Source organism: Heloderma suspectum, chromosome 2, assembly GCF_057233095.1.
Source record: "Heloderma suspectum isolate Gila_16-S chromosome 2, 16-S_ref, whole genome shotgun sequence".
Taxonomy (NCBI): Eukaryota; Metazoa; Chordata; class Lepidosauria; order Squamata; family Helodermatidae; genus Heloderma; species Heloderma suspectum.
In genome coordinates, this window is record NC_139459.1 from 348,594,485 (window position 1) to 348,610,428 (window position 15,944).

A 15,944-nucleotide genomic window follows, 5' to 3' on the forward strand; every position below is an offset into this window, starting at 1 on the left:
GTCCCAGTCCAACACTCTCGCCACTACACCACACTGGCTCTCCAACTGGACCGGCTGCCGCTCCACCTGCTCTTGCTGCCTGCTTGCCTTCTCTCTCCTGCTGGCCGAGGGGCGTGATGGGAGCAAGCAGCAAATACTCCTGCCTGCTCACTCATTTGTCCTTTTGTCCCCCTATACAACAGGGGGGATTGGGCCCAGAGGGGGAGGGAATGGTTGATGGGGGAGAGGAGGCAGGGGCTCCTTGCGAGTCCCCCCCAGACCTGAAGCCAGCATTGGGGAAGGTTATATTGTTGGACTGCTTTCAGGAGCGTTTGGTTGACGTGATTAACCAAACATCTTTCGTTCGTTTACTGCAGTGGCATCATGAGGGGGAGGGGGAGGGCCACGCCAGCCCGCCGCTGCCAGATCCTCCTTCGCCGCACCACAAAGATCAGCTCCTGCCCCGTACTCGAGACTGGGGCACAGCCTGGAGGCCGGGCTAGATGGGTGGCCCTAACAAGAGCTGCCGAGTCCAGCACCGGCCCCTGTGGGAGCACCTCAAAAATCTCTGAAGGAACTGGCACGGTCTGAGTTTACTGACTCTGAGAAGCAGCGGCGTTCTGACCCTGAGGAGGAGCCCTCGGTACCCACCCATTGCCCGCCAATGCGGCACAACCCGTCTCTTTCAGAATCGGTTGTTGAAGGAATGATGCCATTCTCGGTGGCAGAGGACCTTGCCTTCCCAGAGTTTACATGGCACTGTGCTTCCGAGTGGAAGCTTCCAGGCAGGGCGTCTTTTGCTAACCCTGGTGTTCCTTCCCCCTTCGGATATTCTCCGTGCTCAACTTCAGGAACACTTTGAGTGGTGCATTAGGGGAGCGGCGCATCTGGGATTTGGGGGAGCGGCACATTTGGGGAAGGAACCATGTCATGCCGGTAGTACACCTTGCTTTGCATGCAGAAGGTCCCAGATTCAATGCCCAGCCTCTCTAGTTAAAACGGATGGGGTAGCAGGTGATGGGGAAGGTCTCTACCCAAGACCCTGGAGAGCCACTGAAAGTCAGAGTAGCTGGACAAATAATCTGACTTGGTATAAGCCAGCTTCCTGTGTTTCTGTGACCAGACATTTTGATCCTGCTGGCAACTAGAAGATCATATATCTGTAGCTGCCCATTAGGTAATACTCTGTCTGTCTGTCTGTCTGTCTGAAGTATTGTTATCCTGCTCCTCAGGCAGAATGGAGCGGCTTGTCTTGTCTGGTAAAAGACAGCAGCCAAGGAAAAAGGAATGGTGACGGAAGAGGAAAAAAAGGTGAACAGAGCTTGAGTAAAGCATAAGGCCCATGTCAGATATGAGGAGCTTAGAAGAGCCTAACACTGCTGAGAATATTGACTGCAAATGTGCAGTGGTGGCGGAGTGCTGGGTCTTCTTCCTGGATTTAAGGGCAGGCTGTGTTACCACGGTCAATGCCTGGAACATTTGTAAGAGCCCTTAGCGCCAGTGGGCTGAAGCATTTCTGATTGTGATGGGCCACTGGGGCTCATTGCCTCCTCCTGCCACCCTCCCATCGATTGGAACAGCAGCGGGTGGCAGCGCCCGATTCTGACATCATCACTGTGCACCAGTGACTCACCACCCCAGCTGACAAGGAAGATGAACAACAGCTGCGCAGCTGAGGATGGATGGTGGGAGGGGCAAGTCAAGTGGCCCCTATAAAAATGGGGCAACTTAGGCAGGTCAGGAGGATGGTGGAGGAGGAAGTCCCAGAGGACAAGGAGTGAAGAGGTGGAGGCAGGGATGAGCTGGGAAAGAGGCCAAATAGAGGAAGAACAGAATATCTCAAGAGCAGGTGGGAGACAGAAGGACCATCAAGAAGAAACAAGTCTGCACAGAACAGGGCACAGCAACCTTTGCAGATGGGCCCACACCAGGGCCCTCTTCCTTTCGAGTGGGACAGCGTGGCTCAGAATGGACTCCCAGGACCTGCCTGGGGTCTTGGACTATAGGAACAAGGGCACAAACAAGCAAATAAATACAAAGTATCATTATCCTGCTCCTCAGGCAAAAAGGCTCCTGGAGTGGCTTGCAGATAATTCATCAAAGAAGACAGCCCCTGCCTGCATGCTTACAATCTAAAAAGACACAACACCCAAGGAAAAAGGAATGGAGAGGGAAGATGTAAAAGATGAACAGAGCTGGAGGAAAGCAAAAAGCACAACCAAACTCCTTTTAAAAGAGCCAAGGTTGCGAGCCTCACCAGGGAGGCTGATGCCCTCCTCTAGATCTGGCCTTCCTGACTGAAGAGCTTGGGAGAGCTTGTATCTGACTGACCCTGACACCTGTATTTCCCCAGCCAAGGCAGTACTGCCCTGAAGGAGAGCCGGCTGAGGGGGAATGGAGGGCCGAGGACCAATAGAGTGGATTCCTGATCACCCCAAGGAGAAACATGAACTGGGAGCCCCATTGAGGCTGAGGCAACTGAAGGGAAGGAGTTAATCCCCCTGCATCAGCCCAAAAGGGGGAGAGACAGAATTCCTCACCTTAAGACTGCAGACTGAATATTTACTTGCACCCGCTGGTACAATAACTGAAGTACTTTGGCCACATAATGAGAAGACAGGACACCCTGGAAAAGATGCTGATGCTAGGGAAAGTGGAAGGCAAAAGGAAGAGGGGCTGACCAAGGGCAAGATGGATGGATGATATTCTGGAGGTGATGGACTCGACCTTGGGGGAGCTGGGGGTGGTGACGGCCAACAGGAAGCTCTGGCGTGGGCTGGTCCATGAAGTCAGGAAGAGTCGGAAGTGACTGAACGAATAAACAACAACTGGTGTAACTGGAGGAGAAAACTGGAATAAAAAAACCCTCACTTACCTGGTGGTCCATGTAGTTACAGAGGAGAGTGGATTTGTTGTTCTCTTACCGGGGGACCTGCCCACACCCGTGCGTAGCCCACTGTCTCAAACTGGTAGTTGATGGGGTCATGTCTAAGGCTGGCAGCAAGGTGGAGTAAACCATGAACATCAAAGGGGCTCTTAATTTCATTTCATTTCTTCTTTTTAAATACTTTTCATTTCATTTTGGGTGAGTAGGTGGGCGGCCCTTTTGCCATTCCCTGCCTTCTGGGAGAAACAGAGAAACAAAGATTCAGGTCAGACAAAAGGAAGGACTTCTTCACACAGCACAGAGTTAAGCTGTGGAATTCCCTTTCACAAGATGTAGCAATGGCCACCAATTTGGATGCCTTTAAAGGGGGATTGGACAAATTCGTGGAGCAGAAGGCTGTCAATGGCTACTTGCCCTGATGGCTATGTGCTACCTCCAGTTGCTCAATACCAGTTGCTGTGGAGCAACAGTGAGAGAGAGCTATTGCCCTAATGTCCTGCTTGTGGGCTTCCCAGTGGCATCTGGGAATGCTGGACAAGATGAACCCTTGGTCTGATCCAGCAGGGCTCTTCTTATGTTCTTAAGGGGGTGGGGAGTCTGTGTAGGTGTGACCGTGGTATTAAAAACAGGGAGAGTTATCAACAAAATCAACAAAAACTAAAAACTTTTTTGAAAGGGGAACAATACCGGATCAATTCCCCATAGGAACCTCCGAAGGCATTTAGCTCCTGGGCTGGAGACCTGCTGCCCCATGTTCCTTCCCTACTTGCAATGGGATGGATAGCACAGTGCAGTAGGGCCTTTTCAGTAATGGCACCTTGTTTGTGGAATGCTGTCCCCTGTGAAATCCAACAGCCTTCCGCAGCTGGTACCAGACTACAACCCCTGACCAGTGGCTGTGCTGGCTGGAGCTGATGGGAGTTGAAACCCAAAACATCTGGAGGGCACCAGGTTGGAGAAAGCTGGACTAGATCCTTCAGGGCCTCCCAGGTACAGGTCAAGACCATCCTGTTCCAACTTGGGAGGTCTAACACTGAGAGGTTCATTTCCCCCCACTCCAAGCCTTACATTTCCGGGGGTGGGGGGATGATGACTATGGGGGACTTCTTTTCCAATTTTTTAAAAATGTTAATTGTTATATAACTCTGACTTTTATTCTTATTGTAAGCTGCCTTGTGAGCCCTTGTAGATGGAAGCGTAAGTTAAAAATAAATAAAATAATTTGAAGCTAGTCTGATGTATCCCTTGCCTTCTAAAAAAGCGACACATATTTTTAAATATGAAAAAGAGAGTTGTGCAAGCTTGCCAGAACAAGGAGACGAGCAGTGGCCTATGTCCCCAGGACACTTGTCAGTTCCAGCTGCATGCACCCTCTCTATCTCTCTCCGCAACCTGGGGGGCCCCTCCCCTGCATTTACCTTGAGCTAACACTCTCTGCTTTCTGTTATTCTCACACAGTTGGAGGGGGAGGTTTCTTCAGTCTCTGAACTATCATGTTGAGTTTCCATAGGACTATAGGGTTGGAAGGGACCTTGGAGGTCCTAGCCCCTGTTCAATGCAAAATGCAGCTACTGCTGTTTGCATACCCAGGCACGTAGGCCTCTGGGCAAAGGACTGGCTGAGCAAGCTGCCAAGATGGAAACTCACCTGGCTTTTCAACATGCCAAAGTTTCTGTCAAGTAATTATACCCCTGTCTTTTACCCCTGTCTTTAAGTCCAAGCAGAGGAACTTAAGAGAGCTTCAGCTATTGGGCGGTATAGAAATGAAATGAAATAAATAAAGAAAGAAAGAGCTGTGGGAAGGCCAGGTGAACAATTAAGCTTCTTGAATTGAAATCAGGACCAGTTCAACTCTGTCACTGTGGGAAGGTGTGTTGGAGAACAAGGACAGCCATTTTGGAAACATTTTTAGCAACAGCTCTGGGACTTTGATCAAGGCAAAGAGGTCAAGTCTCAGCCTTGTTGACATACCATAAATACGGTTCATCTTTAGAGCTTAAACGTTTCCTCTAGCCGAGTTGAATCTGCTTACCGTACAATCCTATACATGTCTACTCAGAAGTAAGTCCTGTTGAGTTCAGTGGGACTTACTCCCAGGTAAATGAGAATATAAGATTGGTGCCTTAGGGAGCCTGTCGCTCTGCTGGCCACAGATTGACAAGTTTAAAGTCTCTTTTATCTGCTATTTTAACCCTGATCTATGATTCACATCAATTTCTCATTGACTTTGTAATTTCCTGCTTTATGCTGTTGATTCATATATATTTTTAACTTGTTAAGTAAACATTGCAAAAGCATTCATTGAGTTGGTATCTCATTTTTGACCACGGTACATGGTGGGGAAGAGGTAACTAGGTTGAAGTCTAGACAAAATGGGAGTAGTAGTCACATAGACCCCTTGCCTTCAATGAGAACTTCGCTAAGCAGTGCTGACTAGAATTGTAGTCCTCCGCTTTACCTGTTGAACAGCTGTCTTAAAGGGGATCCAAAGCAGCTGGCTGCCTTAAAAAATCAAAACTGTAGTCAGGAGTGGGGGACAAAGGATCCCAGTCACTACTACAAATCTCCAATGACCTAAAACAAACTTCTCTAACCTGGTGCCCTCCAGATGTTTTGGACTACAGCTTCCTGACCATTGGCCATGCTGGTTGGGGCTTATGGGAGTTGAAGTCAAAAACATCTGGAGGGTACCAGGTTGGGAAGGCTGGTAAACAGTGTGAGAAACTAAGTGTCTTTACAGGAGAGGGGGAGAAAACCTGCTCATGGTTGAAAGTTGGCTTATAAAAGATAAAGATAGCTACACTGGTCCATGAGGGGGAAAAAAAATCCAAAATCCACATTTGGGCAATGCCTTTATTGTTGTTGTTGTTGTTGTTCAGTCGTTAAGTTGTGTCCGACTCTTCGTGACCCCATGGACCATAGCACGCCAGGCCTTCCTGTCCTCCGGTCTCTCCCAGAGTGTGCTCAAGTCCATATTCATTTCATCGGTGATGCTATCTAGCCATCTCATCCTCTGCCATCCCCTTCTCCTTTTGCCTTCAATCTTTCCCAGCATCAGGGTCTTTTCCAGTGACTTTTCTCTTCGCATTAGGTGGCCAAAATATTTGAGCTTCAGCTTCAGTATCTGTCCTTCCAATGAGCACTCAGGGTTGATTTCCTTTAGGATGGACTGATCTGACCTCCTTGCAGTCCAGGGGACTGATCTGACCTCCTTGCACTCCAGCACCACAGTTCGAAAGCATCAATTCTTCGGTGCTCAGCCTTCCTTATAGTCCAGCTCTCACAGCCATACGTTGCTACTGGGAAAACCATAGCCTTGATTAGACGGACCTTTGTCGGCAAGGTGAAGTCTCTGCTTCTTACTATGCTGTCTAGCTTTGCCATAGCTTTCCTCCCCAGGAGGAAGCGTCTTTTAATTTCATGGCTACAGTCACCGTCTGCGGTGATCTTGGAGCCCAAGAAAATAAAATCTGTCACAGCTTCCATTTCTTCCCCTTCTATATGCCAGGAAGTGATGAGGCCAGATGCCATGATCTTAGTTTTTTTTAATTTTGCGTTTCAAACCGGCTTTTGCACTCTCCACTTTCACCCTCAACAAGAGGCTCTTTAGATCCTCTTCACTTTCTGCCATTAGGGTGGTATCATCTGTGTATCTGAGGTTGTTGATAATTCTCCCAGCAGTCTTAATTCCGACCTGTGATTCATCCAACCCGGCGTTTCTCATGATGTACTCTGCGTATAAGTTAATTAAGCAGGGTGACAATATGCAGCCTTGTCGTACTCCTTTCCCAATTTTGAACCAATCGGTTGTTCCATGTCCGGTTCTTACTATTGCTTCTTGATTAGGAGCAACCAAAATTCCACAAAAGTGTTCAAGCTTTCCAGTTCTCCAGAATTCTTCATCAGGCTAGATGGTACAAAAAACAGAGATGGGGAAACACCAGAAAAGTCTGTAAATTAGGTCAGGTGTTTTGGTCATGAGTTCTGTCATTTAGATCCAGTCTCAAAATGGAGATTGCAGACTGAATGAGTTAGTCACTGGTAGGTATCAGATTGCATCTAGCATTCTGGGACAAAGAAGCAATGGCTATGACCTGTCTCTTAGTTCCATAATAGGCAGAGAACAGAAGTAGAGAGAAACATGACAGTCTTTATATTAGCAAGGGCAGAGATTAATTTTAGGAGATGTACTAGGTAAAAAAAAGTCAATTGAAGCCAATTTGTGTGGTGCCTTGAGCATGGAAGATGGTGGGTGCTTCATGTATGCAAGAATACACATGTTGCAAAGAAGAGAAATTACAAATCCCAAAGTGCAGCGCAAGAACATTTATGATATAGCACCATTAGTTTGCATGCATTAACAGTATAAACCAGGAGAAAACTCTTGGAAGTCAATTTTAGGGGTTTTTTTTTCTTGATTGCTCATTAATAAAACTCAGAAGAACCAAGAAACCAATGACAAATTGAACTGGGCAGTAGCTCATCCATCATTTGACTGTCACTGAGCCACATTTACATGGAAGAAGTCCCCCTTGAGATCAGTGGGAATTGCTTGTGATTAAATGTATGTGGGATCAGGTTATAATAGTCCAGTTATCTGCCCCTTGATTTCTTTGTAACTTGCATTTTTAGGTTCAGAAAATAGGTAGGTACCAGGAACAGATTTAACACACATTAGTCAATAACAAATCAGTAATGAAACTAAAATCCACTAAACCCCAAATTCTGGTGACTGATGATAGATGAAAGAGGCTTTTCAATACAAAAAGACAAAAGCTACGATTTTATGCACACTTCCTTGAAAGTAAGTCCAACTGCCCTTGGTGGAACTTACTTCTGAGTAAATATGCATAATGTTGGGCTGCAGAGTATATAATTACAAATGACAAATTAGGAATTTTCCTTAATACATGGGTAGCCCATACGATAGAAGATCCTATTCTGCTTGCAATGTCCTGCAACTGTTGCAAGGTTTCTGCCCAAATCCAGCCATTTTAACTCCTTATTCAAATACTACCAAAAGAGTTAAGTATCTTTTTTTGGTTTGTTTTAATATTCACAGACATCTCTGGGAAAGATGTCCTCAAACAGCTAAATGTGTCTAACACAATGTATAGACCAATGCAAGAGTTACTGGGAGATCTCCGCTTTATAATTCTCAATGTCTTTAAGAAGCACCAAATTGGCAGAGCATCTTGGGCACAATCCAGTGGGATGTTCTCCTGCACAAACCCCATGGAAATGAACAGGAGCTGCACAAGAGCAGAGCCTGTGGTTTTCCGCAGCTCTCCTTCCGTTCCGTGGGGTTTGCTCAGGAGAACATCCCACTAGATCATGCCCGATGTGTTTCAGCTATGCGTTTAACATAGAGGAGGAAGTCAAAAGGACCCATATAAATGTATAAGTGGGTATTTTTACTAGTGAAAGATGACAGTAATTCATAGAATCATAGAGTAGTAGGGGTGGAAGGGGCCTACAAGGCCATCGAGTCCAACCCCCTGCTCAATGCAGGAATCCAAGTCAGAGCATCCCTGACAGATGGCTGCCTAGCCTCGTCTTGAACGCCTCCAGTGTGGGAGAGCCCACCACCTCCCTAGGTCATTGGTTCCGTTGTCGTGTTGCTCTAACAGTCAGGAGTTTTTCCTGATGTTCAGTCGAAATCTGGCTTCCTGTAACTTGAGCCCATTATTTGATGTCCTGCACTATTCCGTGTCCTGCATGAGAAACATATGTAAGAATGACACGTTATAACCAGCAGCTGGGTCAGAAGACGAAGTAATGAAATGGTATGCATAACAACTGCTACTTTTCAACTATAAACAACAGCTTTTACAACTCTGTTTCAGACTTGGCTACAACAACGATTGTATTATACCTTCAGCAGGGCCAGCCCGAACATTAGGTAGAGTGAGGCAGCTGCCTCAGGCGGCAGATCCTGCAGGGTGGGGAGTGGCAGCAAAACGTTGAATGACAAAGCTGTATGTGTACTACACAGCCTACACTACACCCCATAAGCTACCCTGCTCAGGGGTGGCAGAGGTAGCCATCCTTGAAGTAAGATTCAACTGCCAATCTGGTCGGCTTCTTTACCAGAGTGTCAGGATTGGGGGGGGGGGGGGAACCATGTTGTGCTTCACCTCAGGCAGCAAAACATCTCGGGCCAGCCTTGACCTTCAGTGTTACAGTTTGGTTATTGCACGTATCCAGTCTCATAGTGTCTTCTGGTTATAACATGTATCATTGTTACATACGTTTCTCCAAGGTCACCTGTATCCCAGTCCAACACTCTAACCCAGGGGTTCTCAAATTATCTTCTCCCAGGGCCCGCTGTAGAGAGCTGAAAATGACTTGAGACCCACCATCACAAAATTGTGACAGATGGAGGCAGAGTTTGGCATAATTGGCTGCCAGTTGCTGATATCATTCTATACTGATATCTAACCCCTCTTTGAAAATGGCTGAATTCTTTGCCACAGCTATTTCCTTGTAGCAGGGAATTCCATAATTCAGCTTTCCTCAAGTTAAGTACATATGTCGGCTCTGGTGGTATCATTACTCAGCCTCCCCATTTCGAGGAGAGTTTCCTGATCCAGAGGCTTTAAGTCTGGGTTTCCAACATGGTGCCCACCGACACCTCCCTTGGTGTCCTCCAGGCTCCTTGCCTCGCCTGATTTTAATTTTATTTCTTAAGATTATTTTTAGAAATCAACTGGAAGATTGCCACACTACAAAGCATGGCAGTTAGATTCAAAATGGTTATTGGGTTCAAAATATTTATTGGGTTCAAAAGAGTGCTTTTACATTTTGGAGCTCAGTCTCCCACCTCTGCCTTGTACTTAGGTTCTTGGGCTAGTTACTTTTCTATTAGTCTCACCAGTTTGCTTTCTGGGTAATGAGTATTTTGTGATTGAGCATGCCAACCATGGCAGCCATTTTATGAATGAATAAGCCCCTCCATGGCAGCCATTTTATGAATGAATAAGCCCCTCCATGGCAGCCATTTTATGAATGAATAAGCCCCTCCATGGCAGCCATTTTGTGAGAGTGCCCATGACACTCAAGATTCCAAATGTGCCCATTGACCCCAAAAGGTTAGGGACCCCCACTCTAAGCAGAGAGAACTGTTTATTTTATATTGTTTTTCTCCCCACCCCCTCCACATGCCTCTCAAAGTCTTCTTACCCATCCCTTGTCATTTCTTCTCCCCTTCTTCTTTCACACTTAATTTGTACCCTATCCCCAACTGGCAGTTCCTTTCACCCTTGCTCCTGCTTCTTTTGCATTCAGTTCTTCCTATAGGGGCTTCTCTCTCTTATCCCCTTCCTCTTTATTCCCAGTTTTTAAACATTATTATTATAAATACATCTTGCTCTCTAACCAGCTCCCGCTGCCACACCTGCCTAGGCAGTGTGCATGGTGTGACCATGGTGCAGAACAATTAAGCAAAAAGGCAGTGGGGAGTTTTGCAGCACTGAGACTCACCTAAAAGTTGGCTGAGACCCCCTGATGGGTCCTGACCCACAGCTAGAGAAACACTGCTCTAACCACTGCACCACATTGGCTCTCGAAAACACCCACTTCATATATTTATACAAGTCCTTTTGACGTGGTGGTTTTTCCAGCGATACATCTGATGCACACTTGCTGAAGTATCTTCCCGGCCCAGCACAGGGCACTGTTCTCGCTAGAGAGGCTGACTTCCCGGCTGTGTTTGTTTCAGAGCCGTTGAGGGAGTTTTCATGAGGCGCTGGAGACTGAGCAAGGGTTCTTTGTGTTCTTGCAGAGCCTGGTGACCTTTGAAGATGTGGCTGTGTATTTCACGAAGGAGCAGTGGGCTCTGCTGGACCCAAACCAGCGAGCCTTGTACAAGGAGGTCATGATAGAAAATTACGGGAATGTGGCCTCACTGGGTAAGGAATTTGCTCTTCTGCATTGGGTGGATGCTAGGACTTTGTTTGTTTGTTTGTTTATTGCATTTATATCCCACCTTTTTTCCTCTTGCAAGGAACCCAAGGTGGCTTCCATTCTCCTCCTCTCCATTTTATCCTCACAACACCAACCCTGTGAGGTAGGTTGGGCTGAGAGTCTGTGACTGGCCCAAGGTCACCCAGTGAGCTTCCATGGCCGAGTGGGGACTAGAACCCGGATCTCCCGGCTCTCCCGGCTCCTAATCCAACACGCTAGCCACTACACCACGCTGGCTCTACACCACACTGACTTTGTCCTGAAAGGCAGCATATACATGCCTGTAATAATTAAATGAATAAATATATTTAGAATATATTTTTGTCAGTTTCTTTTCTTCCCTCCCTTTCAATCCATTTTTTGTTGTTAAAAATGGGTTTGTTTCTTTTATTCTTGGGGTTTCCAGTGTCGTGCCCGTGACCACGAATGTGCCTATGGAGATTTTTATTAGCAGCCGCCAGGCTCCCTGCACCTCCTGATTTGTATTTTATATCTTAAGAATGTTTAAATTCAAACATTTTTTTTAAACTGGGAGGCTGGCTTGCCACAAAGTGAAGTGCCTCCCTCCAGTGCCATCTTTATATTGAGTTCAAAAGACTGGTTTTGTCTTATGGAGCTCAGACGCCACCTCTGCTTGGTACTTAGGTTCTTGGGCAAGTTAGTTTTCTTTGAGTCTCACCAGTTTGCCTTCTGGGAAATGAGCATTCTGTGACTGGCCATACCCACCATGGCAGCCGTTTTACGAATTAGTAAGCCCCACCTCTATGGCAGCCATTTTGTGATAACACCTGCAACCCTCTGAAAATGCCGTATGTGCCCGCCAACCCAAAAATGTTGGGAACCTCTGCTTTATTCAGTCAGATGGCTTTATATCAGCCATCTCCAACCTGATGCCTCCACATGTTTTGGACCTCTTAGGAAAGTGCTGAACACTGAGTTCGACTACTGGTCCATCTAGCCCAGTATCATTGACACTGATTGGCAGCACCTCTCCATGGTTTCCAGGAGGAGTCTTTCTTAGCCCTACCTGGAGATGCCAGGGATTGAAGCTGGGGCCTTCTGTATGCAGAGCAAGTGCTCTCCCACTGAGCTACGGCCCCTCCCATCAACTCCCATCAGTCCCAGCCAGGATGGCCAATGGTCAGGAATTCTGGGAGTTGCAGTCCAAAACATCTGAGGACTTGGACTCACCAGTCCAAGGTTTTCACCAGGTTGGTGAAAGCTGCTTTATATGAAGGGCAGAAGGGGACCTCCAGGAACTCCTTGCATCGTTTTATCCTCAAAACAACCTTCTGAGGGAGGTTCGGGTGAGACTTAAGAGGTATGCACCCAAGTTCCCTACCCCTCACATATTGACCTCGTTCGCACAACGTGGTGGGTTATTGTGTGTTAATTAACCCATGATTCACCGCAGAGCGTGTGGGGCATGTGTGGCTGCTGTTTTGAACATGCAGCCTCCGATTGGGGCAACCGGGACTCGAAGCGTATCATGAGAACTGGCCATCATAGGTTAATCAAGAGTTAACCCACACTTCACCCTCCCTTTGTAGTTGGATTAAACATGGGTTGTTTAACTTTGATTAACCCATGATGGCCAGTTCTCGCGATACACTGCAACCCCCAAGCGGAGGTCGCATATTCAAAATGGCGGCCGCATGCGTGTGGCTAATCGTGGGTTAATTAAGTCATAATAAGCCGCTATGTTGTGTGAATGGCCCATTCAGTGAATGCGTGAGGGCAGAGTGGGATTGCTCCCCACCCCACTCCACTCCGCTCCAGGCAGCACTGCATTGGGAGTTGTTGAGGAAGGTCTCTACGGCTCTTCCTTGCGGGGAACCCTGATTAACTCTGGATTCATAATTGTGTGCAGGAGGCTTGCACTCATATGTGCACTTGTAGGCGCATGCGCATAGGACTCTTTGTTACACAAAAACCTCCGCCACTGGGGATAGGTGGGTGTAGCATCCAACAGGTGTGATTCTCTCGCTTCTCCTTCGTGTTAATTGTAGGGCTTTAATTATTTGCCTAAGCTCACTGTGAGCTTCGAAGTTGAGTAGGCCTTGAATGTCACTCAGATCCAATTTGCCAGGATTAGGCAACCTGCTGCTCTCCAGATATTTTGGACTGCAAAAATTACCCCTGCCATATGCTGTTGTATTACTCATCCCCAGGCCCCATGACAGTTTTCTGGGACAACAGGAGTTACTCCGACCCAACGGAGTCCTTATATGTCCAAGTGGGGGCTGGTGACCGCCGGAGCATTGCCTCTCAAGTGATGTTGCAAGAGATTTAAAGGGGCAGCATCTCCCTGATCTCAAGCCATACGCTAAGCCGCAGGTGGGCAGACAGTACTTCTGGATCGCCCGGTAGATTTCTGGGTGATTTGCAGTAGTTTGGAATCGTTTCTGACTCCCAGTTGTTTAACACTAGCAGCAACAATATGACTTTTCCCCACCTAAATTAGGCTGCTGAAATGAAGACAGCTTTGGGTGGGAAACCAGGACTGGACTTCTGTGTGAAAGGTCTGTCAGCTCAGTTCAGTTCTGGTACTGAAAACCATTTTCTAGTCTCAGAGTTTGCTCAGAAACACCTTCTTTAATTCTATGGGTCGGTTTGCATCTAATGAGAAGCCATCATGGGTGAATTTGCCTGTGGGGCTTCTCGTCGCAGCCACCATTTTGAATATTCAGGCAAGGCAGGGGGCACATCGTAGCTTCTCGTTACATGCGAACCCGGCAAGGGTGGGTTGTTGGGGTGGTTGACAAGCCACCTGCAACCCTAAAATAGCCTATGGGTTAATCCTTTGTGCCTTGTCAACCACTCCAACAACCTACCCTCACCAGGTTCTCATGTACCAAGAAGCTGTGGTGGCAGGGCTTGGATTAACAACTTGGCGCCCGCATGTGCCTCAGCCCACCTAATAAGCTACAGTGGGCTGTGGTGATCGTGTGATCCAGGTCCCTGCCTTTGGCACCTGGCTCCGGTTGGTGGATCTTGGCATTCTAGTAAAATACGAAGTAGACGTCACAAGCCCGAAGTCTGCCCATCCTGCACCGTGGCACTCTTGAATCGGGCCTTGTGCCTCCTCCAGTGGAGACTGAGTGAGCCGTTTGCAGGGTTGATTCAGACTCTCCACTGGATACATCTGAGCTGCTTGTCCCAGGATTAAACTCTCTTAAAACCGTCTCCTCAGAGAGGTCTCTGACAGTGGAAGCTGGTGGCCCTGATGTCAGTGGATGCACCGCCCACTGACATTGGAGCCACCAGCCTCCACTGGTCTCTGGGGAATTCCCACTCAGCCACTTTACCAGTAGACTGAGGGGCTGTGAGATCTCCAAGGATTAAAGATGTGAAGGCCTGGAAAAAAAAAACGGTCTGTGGGCTGGGTCACTTTACAGAAGAGGTGGTGCGGTGTAGCAGCTAGAGCAGGGGTATCTGGTGCTGTTCAGAGGTTTTGGACTTCAACTCCCATAAGCCTCAGGCAAAAATGATGATGGGACTTGTAGTCCAAAACATCTGGAGGTCACCAAGTTGCCAACCTCTGGGCATGAGTGTTGCACTAGGATCATGGAGACCTGGGTTCAGTTCCCCACTCAGTCACAGAAACCTTACTGGGTGACCTTGGGCCAGTTACGCTCTCTCAGCCTAACCAACCTCATAGGGTTGTTGTGAAGTTAAAGTGAGGGGCGGGGAGAACGACCACATACTTAGCAGAAAGAGTGAAATAAAAATATAATAAATAAATGAATAGGGGTGGGGAAGCAAAGTACTTCTTCACACAGCTCATAATTAACTTAAGGAATTCACTACCACAAAGTATGCTGAGGGCCAATGACTTAGATCAACTTTCCTCAACCCGGTGCCCTCCAGATGTGTTGGACTACAACTCCCAGCATTCCTGACCATTGGCCATGCTGGCTGGGGGTGATGGGAATTGGAGTCCAAAACATCTGGATGGCGCCGGGTTGGAGAAGGCCAGCTTAGACCATTGGTCCTCAAACTGGTGGGTTGGGACCCACTACTGGATCACAGCCAGGCTTAGGGTTGGTCACTAGAGCAGCCCTGCTGCCATACACATATATGGTAGAGAAGTCAAGAATTGGGTGCCCAAATTCATGTTTGACCTGAAGGTGGGTCCCAGGTCTGAAAACGTTACAGAGTAATCCTATATACGTCTCCTCAGAAATAAGCCTCATTGAGTTCAGTGGGGCTTACTCGCAGGTAAGTAGAGATAGCCAGGATGAGGAAGCTTTTTCCTGTCAAGGTCCATATGACCTCAGTCAAAACCTATCAGGGTCCACATTCCAGCAGTGGGAAGGGCCAGAGCCAAAAGTGGGCAGAGCTAAGCCAAAGGGGGTGGGTTTTGAAACTAGGTGGGGCCCCACATGTGGCCTTTGTGTCACAGCCCCCCACCTCGGCATATAGGGTTGCAGCCATAACTGGCTTTGAAGGGGGATCCTCCAGGTTCATGGAAGACAAGGGTTCTCAGGAGCCATTAAACTGAACGGAGCTTCTGTGTTCTGAGGCAGTATACCTGTGAATACCACATGCTTGGAACAAGCAGAAAGACACCGTCTTTGTGGGCATATTGTTGGCCCCTATGGAGAAATGGGATGATGCCGGCCGAGTTGCACTCTTGATCGGACCTGGTAGGGCTGTTCTTACATCTTTCCAGTTCATCCTAACGATTCTTCTTCTCTCCTTTGCCTGAGAAGGATTTCCGGCCCCCAAGCCTGGCCTTGTCTCCCGTCTGGAACAAGGGGAGGACCCTTGTGTGCCAGATTCTCAGGCCTTCGATGGAAGGAAGATCTTCGACACCAGCTCAGGTGAGGCATTTGGCCTTGTGTCAGTAGAGGCTGGTGGCTCCGGTGTCACTGGGGCAGTGAATCCGCTCCGGGTTTCAGTCAGAATTCTAAAGAAGCTATCCAAGGTGCTGCACCTTGGATAGCTCCTTTAGAGCTCTGACTGGTTCTGACTGAAACCCAGAGCAGATTCACTGCCCCACTGACACCAGAGCCATCAGACTCCACTGGTTTGTGTATCTTACGTTAGGCATTTTTAGTCCTCTTTTCAGCTGATGTAGCTTCCAGAGCTTACCTAAGGTCAATAAGAA

General features: G+C 47.8%; 1 protein-coding gene across 2 annotated transcripts in view; it reads left to right on the forward strand.

Moving 5' to 3' along the window:
• Positions 1 to 15,944, forward strand: part of LOC146355460 (uncharacterized) — a 30,482-nt gene that overhangs the window by 8,030 nt on the left and 6,508 nt on the right. For both annotated transcript variants that reach the window (XM_084840921.1, XM_084840920.1), the window contains exons 2-3: positions 10,650 to 10,776; positions 15,547 to 15,657. In XM_084840921.1, the coding sequence (XP_084697047.1) occupies positions 10,650 to 10,776; positions 15,547 to 15,657 (238 nt within the window). The remainder of the gene's footprint in view (positions 1 to 10,649; positions 10,777 to 15,546; positions 15,658 to 15,944) is intronic.